The sequence below is a fragment of the Tursiops truncatus genome, chromosome 9 (genome assembly GCF_011762595.2).
Source record: "Tursiops truncatus isolate mTurTru1 chromosome 9, mTurTru1.mat.Y, whole genome shotgun sequence".
Classification (NCBI taxonomy): Eukaryota; Metazoa; Chordata; class Mammalia; order Artiodactyla; family Delphinidae; genus Tursiops; species Tursiops truncatus.
This window is the reverse complement of record NC_047042.1, coordinates 82,102,179-82,127,855: the sequence shown is the minus strand read 5'-3', so window position 1 is coordinate 82,127,855 and position 25,677 is coordinate 82,102,179. Positions and strand designations below refer to the sequence as shown.

Here is a 25,677-nt window from a genome sequence, read left to right as displayed (position 1 = left end):
TCTTAAAAAAAAAAAAGAATGATCAGGATATCTGGTTGTCAGTTGAGGCTGGGCCCAGGTTTTGTGGGGTTTAAAGCTTATACAATTTTGGAGACTCTTAAAAATAAAAAAGACTGGAAGGAGGGGTGAGTCAGGCGTTATTGTTTAATGGGTACAGAGTTTCAGTTTGGAAAGATGACCAGGCCTCAGAGATTCGTAGTGGTGTTGTTTGCACAACAATGTGAATGTATGTACTGCCACTGAACTGTAAACCTAAAAATGGTTAAAATAGTAAATTTTACATTGTGTGTCTTTTACCACAATTAAAAAAAATGCTGGAGCATAAAAAATGAAATTTTAAAATCCTACAAAAATATGATACAAAATTGCTGGAGGTCCTCCTAGGGCCTTGGAATAGCCCCTGTGATTAAGGAACCCTGAAGCTTAAGCTTTATTATCTTCATGGTAAATATGTTCCATTTAAATACGTGTCACTATTTTTTAAAAAAACTGGGACTTCCCTGGTGGCGCAGTGGTCAAGAATCCGCCTGCCAATGCAGGGGACATGGGTTTGAGCCCTGGTCCAGGAAGATCCCACATGCAGCAGAGCAACTAAGCCCGTGCGCCGCAACTACTGAGCCCACATGCCGCAACTAATGAAGCCCATGCACCTGGAGCCCGTGCTGCACAACAAGAGAAGCCACCACAATGAGAAGCCGGTGCACCGCAACAAAGAGTAGCCCCCACTCGCCACAACTAGAGAAACCCCATGTGCAGCAAAGACCCAATGCAGCTGAAGATAATAAATAAATAAATAAATAAAATTTTTTTAAAAAAGGAAGACATAAAACATAAAATTTGAAATAAGAAAACACAAATAAGTACAAGTAATAAGGAAGTACAGGCTCCTGGGTAAAGGTAGTAACATGAAGCTGTATTACTTAGAGTATAATCTAGGTAGTCAAAAGCCCCCAAAATACAGTGAGTTAAACAAAACAGAATTTTGATTCTCTCTTACTTAGTGGTCCAAAGGTAAGCAGTCCATAGCTGGTAAGAGTATCTCTGCTATTCTCAACAGGTGGGTTCCAAGGTGGTTGCTCCGGCTCCTGCCATTAAGTTTGCATCCTGGCCAGTGAGAAGGGGAAAGGGGAAGGGGAGTGTACACTCTTTCCTTTTAAGGGCATGGCCTGGAAATGGCATAATCACTTTTGCTCACATCCCATTGGTTGGAATTCTGTCACATGGCCACACCCAGATACAAGGGAAGCTGGGAAATGTAGCTTTTCGCTGGGTGGCCATGAGCCCATGTAGAACTGTAGAGTTCTATTATTTATTATTTAAGGATGAAGGATATTGGTGGATTATCAGCAGACTCTGCAAAGAAGCATGTCACAGAATTACTCCCTCTGACATCCACAGTAAACACATATATTTTTTTTAACAGCAAGATTTTAACTAGTGACACTCTAGCCAGGAAAGAGGTTACGTGGTGGCCAAAGGATAGGGAAAACAGAAAACCCAGGTATGGCCTGATAATAAAGAAAGCAAGTTAATATAATTGTGTGTGTTCTCACAAATTACCCACCACCCCCAAAAGGAGACAGGCAGCCAGAGTCATGAGTAATCAGCTCAGGGAAAACAACAGTAAGAAAAATCTTCAAGAGTAGAAGCCCTATTGATCAGAGCACTGCCTCTGCAGAGGCAGAAAAGCTCAGCTGGGCTCACCGTTTTTCAGATCTCCAGGCTGAATTGACAAAGATTATTCCATGAGAACAGGATGCATCTCCAACTAGAGAAAAGGACATTTAAAGGGCCATCAGGAGAGATAGCACAGCCCAAGATCTCACCTGGACAGACAGTCCAAGAGATGAGAAGTAAGTTGGAGTGAGGGCAGAACAGGCAGGATGTAGCTGAGGGGCTGGGAAAGGGCGGGAGAGAGCCTAGGAGGGAGCCATGGCACTCATGGGATTGCACCAGGGCACGAGTGATGCTGTCAGGGACTTGCTTCCCTGAGAGCTACGGAGGTGTGGGACCAGCAGAGCAAAGGAGCAGCCCCAGGGTGAGGTGAGAGCAGGAGAAAGTGGAGACAGCAAAGAAGGCTTAAAGTTGTCTGTTCAAGTATCATCAAGTCAACCAGGAAATATCCAGGAGAAGGTCAATACTCCCATATGATGGTCCTCAACCTTGTCCGACCCAAGTCCCCTTTTCATGGCAAATATTTCGTAACACCTCTTCTGCTGTTCTGAAATAAAATACAGTGATTATACCATATATAAATATAAATATATACACATATAGGTTTTCAAAATCGATGTGCTAGCTCAACTGTCATATAAAAGGAAAAACTATAATAAAAATATATATTCTAATATGTAAATGCTTGTGTATGACTCTTAGAAGTCAGAATGAAAGCTAATCAGAGACCTGTACTCAGAATGCAGTAGTTACAAAAAAAAAAATACCCTTGAAGGTGTATTGAACTGGCTTCTGAAAAACAGTAAAAGCCCACTATAGTTTGACAAGTGAGGTCCCAAATAGTCAATCAGGCGCTGTGGCGTTATTCTGAAGTTAATAAAGTACCTGGGGTTAGCCTACTCAGCCAGGGGGCTGGGAGGTGCAGATCCAATCCACTGGGGTCCCGCCTGTAGTGTGGCGCCACCTGGCGCCAGTCATTCGCTCTGCTACATCGTTAAGAATCCGGGTCTTGGGGTTGGGCTGGGCCCCTGGTTTAGCAACTAGGCTGGGCTGAGCCTGCAACCAAAGGTCTCAGTGATGACGGCTGACAGAAATGGGCGCAAGAGGGACTGACACTTATAAGAAGAGGCCCAGAGGCCATTGGCCCTACTGCCCTCTGGACTTTGAGACTCACAAGCTGCCCAAAGTTCCTGCCAAGCTGTTCTGGGCTTTACTTTTCTCACCTGTAAGGTATAGTTCAAAATAACAGCTATCTCACACAATTGGGAAAATTACATTAGATTGTAGAAGTGGAGACAATTTGAAAAATTCAAAGCGTTTACAAATGGAATGTCCCGAGTGCGCGTGTGTGATGATCCGATACCACTAGTTGCCACATTCTTCTTGCAACTAGGCATGGCCCTTGAATGGTGGTGAGGGGAGGGATAGATATGACAGAAATTCCTTTCGTTCTTTGTGCAAGGCAGTGTGGAGACTTTAGGGGGCTATAAGACCAACTTAGAATAAATTATGACTACTTCGTTTGTCATGGACACATGGTGTGTTCCCGGTTATTGTTGCAACTATTAACATTCAAAAACAGGGTTTTGCTTGGGGGCATAATAAAAAAACGTATCTCTCCAATGGGGAAATGAGTTGATTTATCCTAAGTCAGGCAGGAATCAGAGACAGATTCAAAAACCTGAACAATCCTCTCTCGGTGTATTTCTAGATTGTTGTATTTCTTGATTGTTGTATTTCTAGATTGTTGTATTTCTGGTTGTTTCCATTCAAGTTATAGCTCCTGAAAGTGAGCTAGATAATAATTCTAGATTTAATAATTCTAGATTTTCATTTATTATTTTTTTAAATTGCCATTGGTAACTTTTTAAATATATGTTTATTTATTTATTTACTTTTGGCTGCATTGGGTCTTCGTTGCTTCGCGCGGACTTTCTCTAGTGGCGAGCAGGGGCTACTCTTCATTGTGGTGCGAGGGCTTCTCATTACAGTGGCTTCTCCTGTTGCAGAGCATGGGCTCTAGGCACGCAAGCTCCAGTAGTTGTGGCACGCGGGCTCAGTACTTGTGGCTCACCGGCTCTAGAGCACAGGCTCAGTAGTTGTGGCGTAGGTGCTCCGCGGCATGTGGGATCTTCCCAGAGCAGGGATTGAACCCGTGTCCCCTGCACTGGCAGGCGGATTTCTTAACCACTGCGCCACCAGGGAAGCCCCTAGATTTTCATTTAAAATGCTCATTTTATGAAGCTTCACCATTCTCAGTGGTTGTTTTTCTTTTGAAGCCATAGTCTTGGATTTCTCAAGATTGACCCCTTGTGGGCTTTTTTTTTTTTTAAGCAAGATAAGGAAGACTTTATTTGGGACAAGAGGGGTGGGGGGACTAACACAACAGGTGGAGGGACCACCGCAATGGAATTTTGCAGCTGGGGAGAGAGATCGGGCTCAACTCTGAATGCAAGATGGATAGGTGGCAATTTATAGCCAAGGAGCAGGGTGAGGAGAAGTGGACGGAAAATTACTAAGAGGAAGCATCAGGGGTAAGGAGGATTCTGGCTAAACTGACCGACAGGATTCTTGCTGAAGATGAGACATGTTTTGTTTTGTTTTCTAAATCAATGGCCTGTGGTTCTGAGAGTTCATTAGTGGATCCCTTGGTGGCCCCAGGATGCAGGTCAGGACCTCTCATTTCTACATATTCACTGTCCCCAGGTTCTCTGCTTCCCCTACCTGCTGTCTCATCAATACCACTAGAGTCTTAATAGACCCGCTGTTGATTATTTCTCTTGAGACTTACGAGGGCATTTGTGAAGATTTCATCTCACTTCCATCACACATTTTAAGTGGGTCCATCTTGGTATTATTCCTTGAGGACATTTCCTCTTTTCTCTGAATTCCATTTCAGAAACTTTAAGATGCATTCTTACATTGTTTGGGGGATTGTTTTTTGCAAATGTCGTGTCCTGGTAGGCTCTAAATGACTCTGGATAACAATGTTTTATCCCTTTTCCCTTTTAAATCATGTGTTTATTGGCCATTAAAAGCTTTGCCAATCCCTTATGTTGTGTTATTTTCATCTAAGAAATAGTCTCTGGGAAGTCAATTTCACTAAGTTCATTCAGCAAAGGCTGTAGTTTCTTCCCTCGTTTGCGGGGAGGAACAACATGGGGCAGCCAGAGCTGCCTGTGGCAGAAATGGATTTACTTAACAACCTTTAACTGGGTACCAGGCAGGAACCAGGCACTGGAGGAAACACAAATGAATAAGACACCTGTGGTTGCCATGTTTACATAGCATCCACTTTTCTGGGGATAGCGGCACATCAATTAGACTTCATGGTTGTAGACACAGGAAATGACAGGCCAACCTAAGCCAAAGAGAATTCTTTGGAAGACTATTGGGAGGTCTTGACAACAGCTGAAAGTTAAGGGAACCAGACTCGGGGGATTTTGGGTTCTTGTCAGGAATCAAAAGAGGAGCAATAAGCTGGATGGATGCCCCGCCCCTGTCACATAGCCAGCAGTACCTGGTCAGGATGCTGCCCCCACTGCCACACCTTCGTTTGTGGGGATAAATGACATCCTTGCTCAAGATATAAAATTCAGGAGGGAGCATCCAGTTAGCTAAGTCCATAATGGACCTGAAGGGTGAGGGGAGGGAATAGTAACTGGAACCAGAAAGAGATAGTTGACTGGAAGAGGCTGCCATGAGAGGAGCAGTTTCCTTCTGTTGAGGGACACACAGCCAGCCTTATGCTACTACAAGGGAGGGAATAATTGTCTTGACCCCATCCTCCCCTCTCCCTCTGATCTCCTACCTGGACTTCCCACTGGCCAAACCCACCTCGAGACCACAGGCAATGGGCCCTTTGATGTAGGCTATACAGATCAACTTGTACAACAGGCAGGAACCATAGGCGTTCTGGGGCATGGAGAGGGTGGAGAAGGGAGAGAGTGGGTTTGGAGAGAAAAGGGAAGGTAACTGGCACAGGTAGGTACAAGGCCAAAGCTAGGTTCCTGGGTCATTGAATGTTAAATGGAAAACCACAAGGACAGAAAACATGGCGGAGCCATTAAAGCCAGTGACAGTGTCCCAAACAAAGTGTACATTAAATCCAAGTCCTACATCCTTGGTGCTGCTCTGGGTCTGCATTTTCTAAGCCTGTTTCTCCAACTGTCTCTGATTCTGTGAGTCAGCCTCCAATGGCATGGGGTGGGGGGTACAAAACCCAAGCTTTTTCTGCTGAAGATAGAGTAGTTCCTATTGCTTGCAGCTAAAGGACTCTGATACCGAAATTGGTACTAGAGAGTGGATTGCAGGTTATAGGCCCCCAGGGAGTTGATTACCCTAACAAGATGGAATAGAATGCAGCAAGATTCCAGCAATATTGTGGGAGGGGAAGTTACCTGTCAATGGCCCACAGCTAATTAAATTATAAGTTGTTGATAATGAGGACCATTTGTTGGCTGAGGGCATCTGGAGAACGAGGTGGCTGCTGCCTTAGGACAATATAAAGGGTATGAAGACTTCCAGGACACTGGGGTACAACGGGTGCTTCTGATGACACTGAATAACTCAAAGAAAGAGAAAAAAGTTTCAAAGAACTCAGAATCTGGTTCTTCGGGTTGAATTTTGAAGACTGCCGAAGTCACAGCTTCAATCCAGTCTTTTATGTAAAAGAGAGGCACAATGAAACAGAGTGAATCTCTAACGACTGGAACAGGAATAGCTGACAAGATTTGGAAGACCCAAATCCTCAAATCCTTCTGGAAATTTCCCACTGCCTATCCCTTGTGAGAGGAAGCCTTTCCCTTCTTGCAGGAGGACGCTAAAAATTCCCCTCAGTGTTAGGAGGCTGATAACCGGAATTCGATTCCATGATGTCCAGTGGGTGTTGGGTAGATAAGTGTAGAAATAAATGTAGGGAAGAGAAAGTATTTACCCAGGAAAACATATTGTAGAAATTTGACAATTTGTATCTGTAAAGTCTGGGAATATCTATTAGAATAAAGTTTAAGGCACTCCATCAAAGAGGGAGAACATGATTTTAGATAGGACTGATTTTATTGATATGGGTGCTCTTCCCAGAGATTATGTAATGATTGTGCTATTTCTCACAGCTCTGTATGTTTCTCATAGTTTCCTGTGTTGGTTAAAGTGAGCTTGCATTCAACCCAGTTCACATTAAAGAACAATCAGAGATAACTAGTGAGAACCTGCTGTATAAGAAAATAAAATAAAATTAAAAAATTAAAAAAATGTGTAAAATATACAAGTGATGGCAAATGTCCTTTCAGTGTAAAAATCCCCCATAAAAAAAAAAAAAAAAGAACAGTGAGAGGCCAGAAATTCCTTGATACGATGTAGAAAGAGGAACTCAAAGGCTCTGGGAGGCAAGAATACTGACTCATCTATCATGTACCTGTCCTCATCCAACTCTGTCCTTTGAGAAGACCCTGAATACTTGTACATCTCCAAGGTTTTGAGAAAGCATTAGAATGTTTAATAGGCTCTCTGCAAGCCAGTAAATGGGCTCCAGTGGAGAGCTCAGTGGGGAAAAGAGGATTCTGGGGAGCGCTCAAGGAGCAGAAGCATAGTCAGGCTTGGTAATCAGAGCTGAGAATGGTTTGACCTTTTGAGATCTGGGTCTGTAGTTAATTAATTAAGGGTGCTTTAGGGACATTTTTCATGGCTTCTGGCTGCTGGTACTTCTATTTGGGGATTTACACTTTGTGAGTTTTACTTCGCCTGGGAGGAAGCCAGACCTTACTTAGCCAGACTCTGTTTCAGCTCAGGTACATCCTGCAACCTGGGTTCTCCCAAGCAGACTCACTTGCTTGGGAGTGAGACTATAAGGAAGCCAGCACTGCACAGAGTCTCGTTTTCTGGGCCAGGTGGCAGTAGAAGTGTCTGATTTGAGAAGACTCCTGGCCCAGGGTCCCTGGTGGGAGCTGTAGTGTATGTGCAATAGTGGGGAGTGGGGTCTTTGTTGGAACAGTCCTGCTGTGGTTGGGCCATCATTCTTTGTCCTGGCTGCATAAGCCTTCAAGCCATTTCTCTCTTACCTTTCTGGAGAGTGTGTCAGCTATCGGATAGCCTGTGCAATGTTCATTTTATGCCTGAACTAGTGAGACTTGGCTGTTGACAACTAAAAACATCAGGGCTGACTTAAGGTCTCTAGGAATAAAATTGATAGGCGGTGACTAAGGTCATGTGCATCATCAAAAGAATGATGATAGCTAGCTCTGAGGAATAGGGTTACAGAATCACGGCTGCTTACCACTTCTCAAGCCTCAGTCAATACTCAGACCCAGAGCTCCTCAAATGAAGGGAAGGCTGGAACCCTGAACCGAGGACCCTGTTATAAACACCATAGAGCACCTACTAGGACTCTTTCTCCTGAGCATCCCCAAAAAGACTTTAGGCCACTGACAAGGATAATGTGCCCTCGTAAAAGGGAAATGCACAAACATTCAGGGACCATGGGGGCTCTGAGTTAACACCAGTGAGGGGACCCAAAAGGCTACTGTGTAGTCTGTCAGTCAAAATGGAATGCCTCAGATTCAATGTTGAGTAAGAAAACTGTTTCAGAGGAACATACAGAATATAACATCATCTGTCTAAACATTTTATCCCTATCTGAAACATGCACGTGGGTAAAACCACCTACAAACCACTCAGAGATAGGTAGGTGGTAGGTAAGTAGGTAGGTAGGTAGATAGATATACAGATATAATATATAGACAGATATACAGATACCTAATGATATATAGAGATATACATACCTATCTGTTATCTATTGCTGCATAATAGGTTACTCCCAAAACTTCATGTTTATCCCCAAAACACACATTTATTATCTCACAGCTTCTATGGGACAGGAATCCAGGCATGGCTTCGTTGGGGTCTCTGCTTCCGGATCTCTTATGAGGCTGCAGTCAAGGTGTTGGCCCAGGGCCTCTCATGAGACTGTAATCAACATATTGGCCAGGATCACCGTCACCCTACAGTTCAAGGAGAGCAAGATCCACTCCCAAGCTCACCCCGTGATGTTGACAGGATCCAATTTTTTACCATCTGTTGGCCTGAGGGCCTCAATTGAGGGCCTCAATTCCTCGCTGGCTGCTAGTTGGAGGCCACCCTTGTTTCCTGGCCAGGTGGTCTTCCCTATTGGAGCAAGCACATGAGAACAGCCAGAGAGAGAATGCCAGCAAAATGGACATACAGACTTATAATCCAACCTTGAAAGTGACTTGCTATTCATTAGAAGCAAGTCACTAAATCCAGCCTACACTCAAGGGGAGGGAGGATTAGAGGTATTACAAAAGGGCAGGGAGGCTTCTAGAAGGAGATATATATATATATATATATATATATATATATATATATATATATATATATAAATTTTTTTAAAATTGTAAATTATAAGCAGCAAATTCAGGATAATAATCATCACCTCTGGGGTTCAAGGAACTGAGGACCTAACTGATTAACTGAGGAGGGTGACAGAGGGACCTCAGCTGTACAGCCAATACTTCTGTTCATAAACTGCATAGCAAGACGCAAGCTTCTCCTGCATAATTTCTATTTGATCTTCATTTTTCAATTATTTTCATCAGCATTTTACATGAACATGGTATACAAAGTCAAATCAAGGCCTGTTATCAAAAACAGCAGTCACAGGACTTCCTTGGCAGTCCAGTGGTTAAGACTCCATGCTTCCACTGCAGGGGTGTGGTTTCGAACCCTGGTGGGGGAACTAAGGTCCCACATGTCACACAGCCAAAAAAAAAAAAGCAGTCACTTGTCCACATACCCTCCATTGCCTCATTCATTTCTCAGAAATAAATAAACTCTTTTAGATATTTCTTTGAATAGTTATCCTCGGATCTCTCAAAAACACACTTACATTGTAACTTCTTGATTTTTCAGTTTTGGGGTATTAGCTACTGATTTCCAACTATAAAAGATGAAGATGTCCTCTTTATCACCTCCCTCCTCTCCCACACCTTCCCCCCAACCTCCACACAATTGCCTTTCACCCATCCTCCAAATACAGCTCTTGCTATCTTTGATTAAATCTATATTCTATCTAAATGTACATAGTATTATGAATAGTCACAGACAAAGCATATACTTGAATTATATTTCTTTTCAGTACAATTTTTCTTCTTGGAGTTAATAATTATAGCATCGTTTTGGTTGCTTGGTTTTATATACTATTCTTAATATACCCCTAAACTCTGCCATATGTGTAAACCTCCTCTCATTACATTCAAGCACATCAGGTATTCCACCAGTGTGACCTCTGTGGAGACACACTTAGGCACATTTAGTTCCAATAAGAACCAACTGCTCTGCTGTCATTCCAGGCTCTCCCTTCATCGACATCTTGGATTTCCTTCACTTCTCTCCTACATTGAACCCAACCCTTTCCTGGGTCCATGTTTTCCTCCTTCTGAGGCATTTTAATGGAGTGCATCCTGCGGAAGTTTCCAAAGAAAGAGCTGTATGGAAAATGTTCGTAAGTTGCAGGTCCAAAGTTTGGAGATTTTTATACCTAAGGATGGAAATGATTGCACCAGAGGCACAAAAATCATTCCACTGATTGAAAACTGAGCCTGATGCTGCTATTTTGGGCTCCTCTTGCCATTAGGGGAACATGGCAATTATGTATAAAAGGGGGTTCTGGAGTTGTTTGAGAGCACTGACTCACTATCAAAGGCAAAAAGTGTTGCTTCTACACGATACGGGCAGCAAGGAGTAGGAGTGGAACCCAGATGTTCCTTGAAATGCCTCTTTACATCACCTGCTCAGTTAACAGAAGAGCACGTGACCCTACACAGCAAGACAACGAGGGCTTAGGTTTTTCAGGAATTAAGTTTTTGTGGTCTCCCTACTAAGAGAAGAATCCCGACCGGCTGAGGTGCTCGTTAAAGCGAGATGTACCTGAAATGGAAGGTCACAAATACTAGCTACTGCCTGGTTACCAAGATGCAGAAACAAGAACTTCCACCTGTATTTCTTTCTTTGTGGTGAAATATATAATTTATGTTATTCCTTCTCTCATTATTATACATAGGGTGTATTTGGAGCATTTCAATTTACCATTTGATATAGAATTTTTGGAATATAAAGGCAAGATAGAAACAAACCAGGGGAAGAATAGACATTGCCCAGTGAACCCAAATTTGGAAATGGATGCAGTAATTGAGGAGGCTTTGTGTTTTCCCTATAAAGAGAGATTCCCCCACCCGACCCCAAACACAGGCATTATGTTTGTTGAAGATTATTTTTAATACTGAAAATAATTATAGAATAAGAGTGTATACGAGGGGTTTGGACAGTATCAGAGAAGAACCCAGGTCTCACAGAGGATGGCAAGGAGAAACAAAGAAATGACTCCAAAGAAAACGACTAAGGAAGCAATCAGATGGACTTACCAAAAGCTCAAAGTCGCCCAAAGTAGACAGCAAGAGTCAATAGATCGGGACTCCCTGGTGGCGAAGTGGTTAAGAATCCCCTTCTAGGGCTTCCCTGGTGGCGCAGTGGTTGAGAGTCCGCCTGCCAATGCAGGGGACACGGGTTCGTGCCCCGGTCCGGAAAGATCCCACATGCCGCAGAGCGGCTGGGCCCGTGAGCCATGGCCGCTGAGCCTGCGCCTCCGGAGCCTGTGCTCCGCAACGGGAGAGGCCACAACAGTGAGAGGCCAGTGTACCGCAAAAAAAAAAAAAAAAAAAAGAATCCCCTTCTAATGCACGGGACAAGGGTTCGATCCCTGGTCCGGGAAGATCCCACATGCTGCACAGCAACCAAGCCTGTATGCCACAATTACTGAGCCCACGTGCCACAACTCTGAAGCCTGTGGCTCTAGGGCCCGCGTGCCACAATTACTGAGTCCGCGTGCTGCAACTACTGAAGCCTGCTCACCTAGAGCCCGTGCTCCACAACAAGAGAAACCACCGCAATGAGAAGCCTGTGCACCGCAACGAAGAGTAGCCCCCGCTCGCCACAACTAGAGAAAGCCCACGCACAGCAACAAAGACCCAATGCAGCCAAAAAGAAAAAAAAGGAGTCAATGGACCAAAGCAAGACAGTTTGTTATAACAGCACAGCAAACAGCAGGAGCATCAGCATGGCAGTGCCAGGCCCCCGATCCCCACAGGGCAACATGATGGGCCCAGGTGAGGGCTATGCCTGCAGTGGATTACACCGCAGCTGAGGAACCCAGGTCTAAGGGCTCAGCAAACAGTAACTCAACAGTAACCAAACCAGTGTCCTTCCCCAAGAGCAAGTCATCGTAAGGTAGTCATGTGTTAGTCACCTTGATCTATTTAACTGCCTATGTGACTAGCTACACAAATGGCTCAAGGTCAGAGGACAGCTAGGCCTTGAAATCTGGCTTCCTCAGCAAGGATATACAGAGATGCTTGAGGCCATGGCAGAGTGCCTCTCTGAACACAAAGTCAGACTGTGGTAGACATTTGTTATTATCAGCCATGAGACATCCATTCCCCTAATTGTTCTTTTCTAACAGCCCCCAATTTCCTTTGGGGAAACCACCCAGCCTGCTGCAGCATTTGATGAAATGTTCAATTAGCCATCCTTACCTGAATCCCCAGAGGTGTTCTGGTGTCAGTGCATTCCAAGACTGACTTTTCAGCTGTCCCTTTGAGGCCGTGAGCCAACTCATATTTTTCCAATAAATTTCTTTTGCTTTAAATTAGAGTCAGCTTCTCTTACTGGCAATCAGAAAACTTTAATATAAAATGGTATCTCTTCTCATAGTCCCACCAAGGAAACAGACAGGCAAGCAACTACAGTAGTGTGAGAAATGCTGTAAACTGGATACACGCAGGGCACAATGGTAGCATAGAACAACTCCCTCAGTAAGGACAAGTATCATGAGAGCAACAGGTAGAAAATGCAAGGACAGGTATTTGAATAGAGTGAAGGATGTGCCACATCCTTGCACTATCTAAACACATGGTGTATTACAGAAATCACAAGAAATCTGGCATGGTAGAAGCATGAGGTTCAAGGGCAGCAGTGGCCAGTGGAGAGGCTGGAGAGAGAGGCCTGGCCATTGTTTATCAAAGGGATACAAAAAGCAAGGGATATCCTTGCTTTTATCAAGAGTGAAGTGATGGATTTATGTTTCAGAAAGATGGCTTTTTAGAAGTATAGATAGGAAATGGATTGGGAGAAAATCGAATTCATAAGAGTATGAACTTCAGAGTTAGACGGACTGGGTTCAGGTCCCGGTTCTGCTACTCGCTCCCTATATGACCTTAAGCAAGTTCTTGAACCTTTCTGTGGCTCGGGTTCATCATCTGTAAAATGTGATCATAGATTATCTACATCCTAATGAGTGTGTCGCTTAAGTGTTCTTTGTAAAGTCTTAGCATAGTGTTTGGCATATAGGAAGTTTCTAATGAAATTAGCTATTATTGTTAAAATGATGACAGATCTGGGAGACCAGTTGGGGTTACCACAATAATCTAGGTGACAGCTGATGGAGGCTTAAACCAAGGCAATAGAAATGAGGATGGAGATCACCTGAATGTTTGTAAACATATCATATTAGGGATACTTTTGAGAGTGGAATGCGTACACATTAATAATGATACTAGAACAACAGGCATAAATTGGGAAGGGTGGTCACCCTTCACATTAGTCTTTTCTAAGTTCTGCTTCTAGATGTCCCTCACCAGCACCAACAATGCTCAGCTTGTTTGATTGTAACATGCTGAAAGGAAATTTGTTGTTTTAATTTTTATTGGAGGCAGGAAGAAATCAACAAACACTAGGCATCCTCTCAGCTCAGAGTCTTTTCTGACCCAGTCTAGCTAGGATTTACCACTCAGCCCAACTGAGCGTGCACGAGGGGCGGGCAGTCGTGTTCTTTCTCCTTCCATCACTGTATTACCCACGTGTGAACTATAGGGAAGCAGGTCCTCCAGCCTTGATTTGCAGACCAGGTGGCTCAAACATCATGTCAACCTAAATGGCTTTCCTGTGTCTCCAAAACAGGGCTCAGTATCTCTCCCATATGCTCCCTACAGGCAAGTATCATGTCCATCTGTCTTGTTCTCTCTAATATACCCAGCAACTGGTGCAGTGTCTGGCACCTAGCAGGAGCTGGATAAATGCCTACTGAATGCTGTGGTAGTATTCCTCAAGTCAGTATTCCCCATTTGTCCAGAGGTTGGTCAAGGGTCCTGTTCTATCCCTGATATACACAGACACTGTGTCTTCCACTTGGGTTTCATTAGGTCCTGGGTAGGAAGAGTCAATCAATTAGGACTTCCAGTGATGGGGGGTCACTATCTTCCTTGACAGAAGCCCCACCTTCATTAGCAACCAAAGTTTGCATGGTCAGGATGACCTTTCATAGCTTTACCTTAACACAGGGAATGGGGCAGGAAGACTCACGTTCTTGTTTGAGGTAAGTGGGGCAACACAAAAACATCTCCTAGTTGATCGCCATCACTCTCAGGATTCTTTCACTTTGGGCTTGTAGCAGCCCTGTCTCTGTTTCCCCCTATCCCTTTGTAAGAGGAAGCTGGATTGCTCCCCAGGTCCTTTCCTCTGGACTGGCTTTCTTGGCTTTGCTTGGCTGTTTGGGAGTTTCAACTGAGCTATAGAATGTTTTTTCCATTTATTTCCCAAGGAGCGAGCTATTGCTCCTAATTAGTCCTCCAGCCCCTCCCCACCTCCACCCCCCAGAGCACAACCTATAACAATTAGGGACTCACTTGGAGGTTTATTGGTGGAAGTACCGAAGCACCTTGTTATAAACACCATCTTACCTTTCCCATGGTCATCTGGGCCACAATAGGAAAAGAGAATTATAGAAGGTTGTAGCAAGTGGACTGAATGAAGCCTGGGAAGATGACCCTGTCTTGGTTAGGTGTTAGGGTCCCAGGAAGTTCTCTCCTAGGGAACTGGCTACAGGAGCCTGCAGGAAGTGCTCCTCTGGATTCTCTTGTTCCCAGAGACTGTGGTTCAAGGTGGCTCTCATGGGTATATTCGCATTGACAGGGGATGCCACTGGAGAGGGTGTCTTGTCAGAGCAGTTGAAATTGTCTATTTCAGTGGTGGTATCGGTGTTTCTGGAGTAGCCCAGGATATCGGGGTCATTGAAAGCAATAGAAGAAAAAGAAACCATTGTTAAGAATCTAATTTTGAAACTTTTAAAATTACGTCTTTTCCAGCATGAGTGCCTTGAACCTAGATCTAAATATGGAAATGATGGGCAGTGACAACACGTATTTATGGCATGAGGTACCTACAAGCAACTTGAGTAGAGAAAGCCAAGCGGGAGGGAGGCTGGAGCGAAGGCATCTCTGCTGAAGTGGAACAGATACCCCTCCAAATCTTAAGCCTTGCTTTCATGTGTTGAGAATGTAACATGTTATGAGTCAAAGGCAAGACCTGAACCCACTGGGACCTGCCTGATGCCCACTATAGCCTGCCAGCTATCAGCATAAGTGCAAAGAAAACCTCAGACCGTTCTCCAAAACAATAACAACTGAAAAAATAATCACAACCACTTGTGTGTCTAGAAAAACACACACTGGGCTAAAATTTTTTAAAATTTTGATTTTAAGTGAAATACATGCTTATTTTAAATGAAAAAAAAAACCTATAAAAAAGCACCCAAAAGAAAATAAAAATCACTCACACTTACTAGTCAGAAATAAGTACAGTGAGGTTTTGTTTTTTCCAATGAAATTAATTTTAGGGTTATTTAGGCAGAGACTGGCAATAGGGCCTAATATCTAAAAATGTCTTTGCCACAAAACACCTAGAAATGCTGGATAAAATATGATCTACACAATTTTAAATGCATTGTTAAACTCACAAAAAGTAAAGTAAAAATCCCAGGGACCAAAATTAAAGATCAGTGAAGTATGAGCTAAAGTGGGGCTGCCTGAGGGACTGGCCAGTCTTGGTGACCCAGGCCTTGGGTTTTTATGGCCACGTGACACAGGAGGTAAAGTCTTGGGCCCGAGCTAGGTAGGGTATTAACTGAGGTATTTACATAAGTCCAGGACTTTCAAAGCCACCTTCTCAGCACCAGAAAGAAATCTGGGACACCAGAAAGAAATCCATCCAGTGCCACAAGCTCATCTATATCAACTTGGATTCTGGGTCAAAACAAAAGTCTCTGCTGGAAATTCTTATCTTTAGGACTGTCCCAATACTGGTTTGAGGTCTGAAATGATATATGGTACAAGAACTTCCAAGCTGAGAAACTAATATAAAAACTTTTGGGGCTTCCCTGGTGGCGCAGTGGTTGAGAGTCCGCCTGACGATGCAGGGGGCACGGGTTCGAGCGCTGGTCTGGGAAGATCCCACATGCCGCGGAGCAACTAAGCCCGTGTGCCACAACTACTGAGCCTGCGCTCTAGAGCCCACGAGCCACAACTACCGAGCCCGTGTGCCACAACTACTGAAGGCCGCATGCCTAGAGCCCGTGCTCGGCAACAAGAGAAGCCACTGCAATGAGAAGCCCGCGCACTGCAGCGAAGAGTAACCCCTGCTCTCCACAACTAGAGAAACCCGTGCGCAGCAACGAAGACCCAATACAGGCAAAAATAAATAAATAAATAAAACTTACGTTAAAAAAACTTTTTTTTTCCTCCTGAGCCAGTAATATCTCTGATATGGAATCAAACTTACAGTGGGGTTAACCCTTGCCCCTCCAATTTAGGCCAACATGAGTCCCACAGAAAAAGGCCTGTTTGAGAAAAGCTCAGATAAATTATTACAGCTACAGACAGCTCCAGGGCCCACAGGGTGTCAGTATCTGTGTGAGAGGAAGCAGAGAGAAGCAACAGGGCATCTGATGTGCCTGTAGACAGGAGAGCTCCTATATCTCCCGCAGCTTCTCAGTGGAAAGTGCAGCCAGCCAATTTGAGAAGAAGGAAACTGGAAGTAAGTGCAAGGGGTCCATGGTACAGTCTGAAGAGGCTGGTGAAGTATGTGCCTTAAGAACTCTCAAAACCACCAGAACACTCTCCCTTGCAGGACGCGTCCTCAAACAAGGAAAAACCACTGGAAATGGAATCCAAATTGAGTAGGACAGGAACAATAAAAGCAAAGAAAAGAGAAAGTTCAGGGAAAGATAGGAGAGAGGAACACAGCCCTGGAATCGTAAAAAATACAAGGCCATAAACACTTCACAAAAATGACACAAGAGGGAGCTCGGGAGCCCAAACCAGAAAGCTGCCTTGACCAGCCCCTCACCCGCAAAGGTTCAGGAAAAACGTTCACATCAGAGATCATAATCCAAGGCAACACAAAATTATATAAGGAAGAAAGGTTGGGACTTCCCCAGCGGTCCAGTGGTTAAGACTCTGCCTGCCAATGCAGCAGGGTGCGGGTTCGATCCCTGGTTGGGAACTAAGATCCTGCATGCCGCCCAAGGCGGCCAAAAATTAAAAAAAAAAAAAAAGAAAAGAGGCTATGAAGCATCATAAATCCTTACAGACAATGAATGCACACTGAAAAGATGTGCCTGCAAAACAAATGAAAAGTGTAACCTAGCATTTCAAAATGAGCTAAAAGAAGTTAAGACAAGGACAGAACATATGCAAGAACAACTAAGTCAGAATTTAAAAGATTTATAGGAATTCCCTGGTGGGCCAGTGTTCAGGACTCTGTGCTCTCACTGTCGAGAGCCGGCTTCAATCCCTGGTTGGGGAACTAAGATCCCACAAGCTGCGTGGTGCAGCCTAAAAAATAAAAATACAAAATATAAATAAAAGATTTACAAATGTGGTGATAAAACTGAGGAAAGAATTAGACATTTCTAAAGAAATAAAAATTACTTCCTAAATGAAGCCTAAAGCCAGAAAGAACCCAAAAACAAACGAAGCAGATAATGCCTTAAGAGAAACAGAAGGGAAGAAGCAGGAGAGTTTCAAGAATAAAAAAGAGAAAGCGGCAGGTAATTAGATACGCAAAGATGATCCAACATACAGATAGTAAGAGTACCCAAAGAGGAATTTTACATTAGAATTCAAGAATACTATCTTGAAGTTGAAAAAAAAAAAAGACTGGAAAGTACATATAAAGGCGCACCATGACCTGGGAGAACTGACCCAGCATGACCACAGCTGGGACCCTGCCCCAGAGCAAGGCTATGAAAGCATTGAGGGAGAGGAGGTGTGGAGAGTCCTTTGTACAGAGCTCCTCCTTCGTTCCCCCCCAGCTAAACCACAGAGGCTTCCTGGGAACACCCAGAGACCTTGAGCAGTGGCCCCTGGGGTCTGGGAGACCCAGTAGGTGGCGGGGCACAACTCCCACCCAGGAAACAATGGACGGTGGCAGAACCGGGAGAGCAGGTTTCTTTGATGACAGAGTGAAGAGGAGTTGCTTCTGTGTCTAGGAGGCACAGTCCTCCCTCCAGTAGCTGGTCAAAGTCTGAGAGGACATTTCCTGAGGACAAGATGTCAACTGTACCGGAGAGAAAGAGCCCGCCTCGAGCCACTGTAGACACTACCTGCAAGGACTCCCCTAAAGGTGAGGGGACTCTGACAGCTAGTGCCTGAGTGCATGGACGCCTGCAGAGCCAGGGCCTGAGCAAGGGGCCTTGCATTGGGGTGAGGACTTCAAGGAACTCAAGAAAGCTCCTAAGAGAAAAAGCCAGCTTTAAAATCAGGAAACAGAAGGAGAGGAGCGAAGGTCCAGTCCCCACATGAAGGGCCATCTTAATATGAGGCCAAGCTGACTGAAGGGGGGTGATGTGATCACTTTAGAGTTTTGATAATTTGCAGGCACTGGATGTTTTAATTTCAGAACTGATGCTGCTTTTGCAGTTTAAAGGGACCAAAGAACTCTTTTATATCCTAAGAGGGAGCCCATATATGCTATGGGACCTGCTCAGAGATCAGCTTCTATCCAGGGGCAAGAAGACAACTTCTCCCGCTGAAAAAATTATAAAGGAAAGGAAAAAAATTTTGCATTTTGATGATACCCTACAAGTTGTACTTCTTCAATGTATCGACTGAACAATCTTGCTTTGGTTTTCTATCTCTTGTTACAGAAAGAATCTAACGCAATGACTTAGTAGATTAGTAAAACTTCGGAGCCAGCAGTGGTCTCCCATGTGGGTTAACGTCTATTCTGTCCATTTTACAGAATAGACAAGTGAGGCAAGGAGGCCTTGGGATTGTCTTACCCAAGGGACCCTTGCGAGTTGGGACTGGAGATAGTCAATATATAACTCCATGAGCCTGCTTTATTAATTTATTCATCCCTCACTCCTTTTACTGAACACATTCCATATGAAAACACTAGGGTTTACCTAGGGACTATTAAGATCAATCAGCCACTGACCCTGTTCCCAAGGACAGGCTTATAATAAAATTAAGGGGACACGTCACATGCAAAGGTCTAAAGTGAAGAGAAGGAACTGAGATGGGTGGGCAGAGGGTGTCACTGAGCACCGCCCTGCCCCCGCCCCCCGCCCCCCACCCCTCCCCGCACCATGGCTCTGTGCTGCGGGAAGGGATGCCAGCGTTGCCTGCGCAGAGGACCCACCTGTCTGCTGTGAGCTGGGACCTTCCTGAGAGATTCGAGAAACAGTCACTGGTCTGCTCGGCTGCCAAGAGCTTTCATGGAGCTTTCACTGGACTGGCAGGATGACAGGAGGCCGCTTCCAGACTGCATGGAGAAATGTGCAGTCAGATGGCCAGGTCTGCTCCCTGATAGCCCTTGGCTTCCTCGGGCCATAACCTTGAAGGAACTCACTTGTGTCTGCCAGCCTAGTCCTGGGAACCTGCTCCTTCAACATCAAGCCCTCGAATCATGAGACCAAAAATGGGGCCCTAGCAGGATCGCCTCCTCTCCCTGATGGGCTGCTGTGGCTATCTGCCCAGAGCACAGGCTCTGAACCTTGTGAACCAGAGCAGCAGAGCTGACTTTCAAAGTCAGTGATAGAGTGCCTAAAGTATGCCACTTACATGAGATGAGGAAAGTGTTTCCATCCTGAAATCTGAAGGTTTAAGGTTATCCAATCTATCAAACTTTTCCTTCCTGACCTTCTACCCTAAGCAGGTACTGGGAAAGCCTTCTATGGGTCAAAAGAAAAGAAAAGAAATCCTTAAATAAACTAAAAGGGAAAAGCAAATCCTTAGGGGAAATATTTGCAAAAACTTGAGATTAAAGGCTTAAAAATCCTGATATATAAAAAGCTCTGGTTTACAAATCAATTTAGAAAAATGCAAAGTTGCCAAGAGAAAAATGGCCAAAGAACACAAGAGCCGATGCAAAAAAAAAAAGGTCAGTGTTCAGATTCACTGAAAAATCAGAGAATCCACTTTTTTTCAGCCTATCATACTAGAAAATTAAAATTTATACTTCTCAATTGTGATAAGGATACAGTGACACAGTCACTCCTATTATTGGAGAGAGTATAATTTGGTAGGAACTTTCTGGAAATAATCTGGCAGTATGTATCAAGAGCCTTAAAAATGTCTGTACCCTTTGAATTCTGCTTCTAAAAATCAATTCTGAGAAAACAATCAGAAATGTGGACGATACATAAATGCTTGTTGTAGCATCAGTTACAATAATGAAAAGTCAGAAACAACTCTGAATGTTAAACAACTCTGAATGAAACAACTCTGAATGAATGATATTAGGGGAATGGTGAAGTAAATTTTAACCCATTCATACAACTGAATAGCATGAAATTACCAAAATGATGTATATAAAGGGCTTCTAAAAGAAATGGGAAAATGCTTATGATATAATCTAAATTGGAAAAAAAGCAACATTCAGAAATGTATATATATTTAATGTCCTCAAATATATAAATTAAAAATTAAGATGAAAGAATAGAAGGAAATATGCCAAAATGTTCCAAGTGATTGCTTGGGGCTGAAAAGAAGTAGGGGTGATTTTTCTGTAATTTTCTGATTTTCTTCAGTGAGCATTATTCCTTTATAACACTGAAAAAAAAAAAAAAAACCCCAGCAAAAACCAGCAAATAATTTTTAAGTGAATGAAGTACTTTATAGCTCTTTTTTTGGAAAACAAAATTAATTTACTTTTTATGTCTGTAGACCTCAATTTGGTGTGTGTGTATCATTGACCCTTGAAAAAGAAGTCTGCTCATCCCCACACAACACTAGACTGTAATACCCATCAATTCTCGGGAGGTGATATGTTTCCGATTCCCAGCTGACCCTACAGATCTCTTGGCGGGATCTTGGTGAAACTTACTGTTTCGGTGGAGCTGCAGGGCAACTTGGGCACCAGGCAGTGAGAGAATTGGATTCTCGGGTCTTTTGTGGTGATAGACAGACCTCTCCGCAGAATTTTCACCAAGCGGATCCAGAATTGAAACACAGCCTCTGGGTGTTTTTCGTGGAGCCTCAGGTAGAAGATCTTTTCAGTCACTGTCCTAACCCTCAGGATGCGTTGGAGCCGGTCGCAGATTCGTAGCTCCACGTACTTCAGTGGGAGAATCCTGGACACAATCAGGAAATTCCCATGGCAGAGGCATCAGTGATTTTAATCAACCAAGCTGGTGCCTTCCTAGAGCTTGGGTCAACCTCACTAGGTGCTGACCTCCGCTTGGGGGACACCCAAGGGAGAAAGCTCATGGTCTGAGAGTGGGAATGATCACTAAGACCGACTCTTCTCTGATTTCCAGGGCCTTAGTTATTAAAGAATCTGCCCACACCAATAACAATGGCTGAGAGTCGATGTATAATATCTCGTTTAGTCCTCACAACAACCCTTTGATGAAGGAAAGATAAGTAGTAGTAATTCCATTTTACAGAATTTGAAACTGTGGCTCAGAGAAGCTAAGTGATTTACCCAAGTTTAGATCTTCTTAAGTAGGAAATGGAACTAAGGTTTTCTGGCTCTATTTTCAGGTCTCCTCCTCCCTAGATCCTGATTAACTGTGCTGAAAGATTAAGAAAATGGACAGAGGTCTCCTATACATCCAGTATTTTTTTTTCAATCTCAACACCTCATAATCCTATTTGACTATCATATCACTCACCTTTCTTTTTGAAAACCTCTAAGTCAATATTGACAAAAAAAAAATAAGCAAAAGGAAGCTAAGATTCTCAAAAACTAGGCCGAGACAGGGATTGGTGCTCTACCACAGCACCAAACACAGTGCTTGGTACACATAGATACTAAGTAAATACTTGTCAAATGAATGAATGAAGTCTATATAGTTCATCAGCTAAAGAACACTGTTCTTTCTTCTCAGCTAAAGTCCAGCAAAAACTAACACAACATTGTAAAGCAATTTTACTCCAATTAAAAAAAGAAAATTATGTTGCTAAAAAAAACAAACAAACACAAAGGCCACAAAATAAAAAAATAAATAAGTAAAGTCCAGCTGCAAAACAACGCAGTCATTCATCCTGCCCCTTCCGGCCCCTCCCTCAAGCCCTTCTTTACCTGCTGAGGGTGATGACTGGGGCACTATCAGGTGTGCTACAGGTGGAAAACTGACCCTGGGGCCAGGTGACATTGGCCATCAGGAGGACGTTGGGGAGTGGCAAGGAGGGCACCGAGGAGGTCACCCCGAGGATCACAGTGGTAGACCCGTCACAGACATCCATCCAGTTCCCGGCTTTAGTGACCTAGAAATCAGCCCCAGGCACATGGGTCAGAGAGAAGCAGAAGACAGGGGTGGAAGGTTACAGATGCTAGAAAACGGCTCTTCAACTTGGCGACAGGCTTAGAGCACCTGTGCTTCTTGCAGGTGTGTGGCACACTGGACTGGGTCATGACCTGAATCTATCCTTCCTGTGGGTCTCCCCAGAGAGACTTAAGTTCATGGGCGACAGGAACGCTGTGCTGCCCTTCTTAGAGTCCTTTGCATTACTAATTTTAAAAGGATGCACTAGTAAGAAGCCAGCACAGGTTCCTTCCTTCCTTCCTTTCTCTCTCTCTTTCTTCATTCATTCATTTATTGGCTGTGTTGTGTCCCCGTTGCTGCATGCGGGCTTTGTCTAGTTGCGGCGAGGCGAGTGGGGCCTACTCTTCGTTGTGGTGTGCGGGCTTCTCACTGCGGTGGCTTCTCTTGTTGCGGAGCACGGGCTCTAGGCGCGCGGGCTTCAGGGGTTGTGGCGTATGGGCTCCAGAGCACAGGCTCGGCAGTTGTGGAGCATGGACCCAGTTGCTCCGCGGCATGGAGGATCTTTCCGGAGCAGGGATCGGACCCGTGTTCCCTGCATTGGCAGGCAGACTCCTATCCACTGCGCCACCAGGGAAGCTCCAGCACAGGTTTCTAATGGTCTGGAAGGGACATTGTGAGAAGAAAGTTCCAGAAGGGGAGGAGAGTGAGGAAAGAGCTGTTGAACGGAGAAGACCCAGGCAGCCCATCTTGAGGGAGGTTTGGGGAGCTTCTCCCAAGACGAGGGAGTGCCGGGCTTGTTGCTGGGTCTTGAGTGTAATAAGGACCTGTTCTCTTGCAGCACTCGGGGCTGTGGCAGGACAGGGAGATGGATGCCTGGCACTGGGGCACAGTGTCTCAGCTAAGACACCCCTACCTCACTCTCCAGGGCGGGCAGAGAAGCACCAGGTCTGTGGCATCTAAGGAACCACAGGGACCAGGGTAAGGAACACCTGAGGAGTGACCCCTGCGTTCCCAAGACCAGAGGGCCTTCTCCCGATATCCTAGGCTTTGTAAGACCATCGGGGCCATTCACAGCCCGTGGTGGAACTGGGGACCAGGCGAAAGCCCCAGGAATGACTGAAATGTTAGTTCCCACAAGCCTGAGTAGATGGTGCCCCAAGAAAAGTGAATTTTGATTTTTGAAAAAAAAAAAAAGGAACATTTCTTGGAGCCCATGTTGTGGAATGAAATTCATATGCGCTACAAAACACAGAGGGCCACACACACTGAGAGTAATAAGTAAATGTTTGCGGGTGAGGTTTCTTGGCGGTGACGTTAGTGACGGTGATGCTGAGGGGAGGGAAGGGAGGGAACAGCATAAGTTCAAGGCCGCTTTTAGCTCTGCCGAGGGCCAGCTTCACAGGCAGTCTTTCCCCCTCCCTGGCACAGTCTGAGTCTCTTGCTGCCTGAGTCACCTAGCGTCCATCCAGAGAATCTAAACAGTTTTAATACTAGGCCAAAGAGAACATATTAGGAGAATAAACCTGCCGCCATAATCTCACACCCAAGGACATGACTAGAATTTGATATCTTGAGTCTGGATTTCCCACGATACTGCTAACTCTCCTCTGAGTGTGTGTTAGGCATGAGCACGCCCCCCCCCCCCCCACGCCCCCCATGCTGCCAGCTGATCGCCCAGCTCTGCAGCTCCCTGGGGCGGTGCAGGGACCAGAGGGCACCTGGAGCCATGAACCTTTGGGGGACCTCGTCAGAGAGTAGCTCGCTGCTCTGTGAATTCAACTCCACCGCATGGATTCCTGACTGCAGACCCTCCCGTGCATTCCAGCCTCCTGCCTTCACCCAGGAACTTGAAGTCCCTCTCGCCTGGAAGGTCCTCCCCCTGCTCTTCTACCGAAGTCTCAGCAAGACCTGAAAGAACGGCTTACGACCCCGCCTTCTGGGAAGCCTTCCACAACTGCCCAGGTTGAAGGAGTGCTCTGCGCATGCTCTGGGGTTCGGCTAGTCCAAACCCTCTGACGCCGAGCTTTCTTAACAGCTACCATTTTATACTATGTCCTTTAAACCTACCAATTCACAAGCTTCTTGTCCAGGGACACTATCTGATCTCTCTTTGCATCTCCTGCCTCTCACACAGCTTGCTGACTGGTTATGCCATACCTGCAACGGAGCACAGGTGGTCCCCAGCCAGACCACTGGAGGGAAGCGGGTAGCACCTTGGTGAGATGTCACACGGATTGAAATGACCGCCCTGCACTCCTGGTGTCTCCATGCTTCCCAGGCCACAAACACTCACTTCCATAGGTCATATTACTACTCTTCTGGGGGATGGTGGAATCTGGGCAAGGCTAATTTATCCAGGGACCTTGGTCTCATGCAAGCGTATTTGTATAATAATATCCCAGAAAGAAGGTTGGGTTTCAGAGCACGGATTCCTACAGCTGCTTTCATCCCCTCTAATCAGCCAGCGTGGACTAGCGGCCCCGGGAGGGTGCCTATGAACCTGCCTGGAGAGTGGGTTCTGCTGTCTCCTTCTGCAGGTGTAACTCTATTTCCCGAAAGCATTTGACCTGCAGGGAGTCCCGTGATGCTGTGGGCACAAACTGAGGTGAACTTGGGACCCAGACCCTCTCGTTTCTCTGGCTTTCCTGGCTTCTTCCTCCTCCCCAGGGCTTTCAAAGGCCTTGATATCTTTGGACCAATCCCCGGGAACAGGTTTGGAAAGGCAAGGAGAGCTGGCCCTGAGCTGCACAAGGGTACCTGGATAAAGTTGCTTTCAAACACCACCGAGTCAGAGAACAAGTTGAATTCTGGAGAATGAATCAGTTGACAGAGGAGGCCGTCTTCCACCCCAAGTTCCACTCCAGGGCCTGGTTCCATGACCTCAGGTGGGAGGCTCCTAATTTTACTCATTGGTTCTTGGGAAGGATGGGCTGGGGAACATCCCTGGGGCTCCACTCAGACCCAGCCCAGCTCCACAGTGTTGGTGTGACCACCACTCCCCCACCTCCACATCTCCACCTCCCCTCCTGACTTACTGGCTGTCCCCCAGGCTGGCAAGGGCCTGTCGGCTCACAATGGCAGGAATGACATCAGGGAATGTGACGGGTAACAACAGGAAAGGGGAAAAAAAAGAAGAGGCAAGGAAGGACTGGGGAGTGAGCAGGGTGTTTTTCTCCCCTTTCCTACTCACTACAAACTAGCAATAATGTAGCCTGCTCCATTTTGTTTTTGTTTTTTTTTGCGGTACACGGGCCTCTCACTGTTGTGGCCTCTCCCGTTGCGAAGCACAGGCTCCGGACGCGCAGGCTCAGAGGCCATGGCTCACGGGCCTAGCTGCTCCACGGCATGTGGGGTCTTCCCAGACCAGGGCACGAACCCATATCCCC

General features: G+C 45.2%; 1 protein-coding gene across 1 annotated transcript; it reads right to left on the bottom strand.

The window, feature by feature from the left end:
• Window positions 1-2,273: 2,273 nt before the first annotated feature.
• GARIN1A (golgi associated RAB2 interactor 1A) lies at window positions 2,274-25,308 on the bottom strand. The gene is given in 8 exon segments (XM_073809908.1): window positions 2,274-2,730; window positions 8,454-8,637; window positions 8,743-8,835; window positions 14,481-14,783; window positions 19,222-19,336; window positions 20,904-21,154; window positions 22,108-22,292; window positions 25,049-25,308. Coding segments are annotated over 5 exon segments (903 nt in total). The 5' UTR covers window positions 25,202-25,308; the 3' UTR covers window positions 2,274-2,730; window positions 8,454-8,637; window positions 8,743-8,835; window positions 14,481-14,584.
• Window positions 25,309-25,677: the final 369 nt, after the last annotated feature.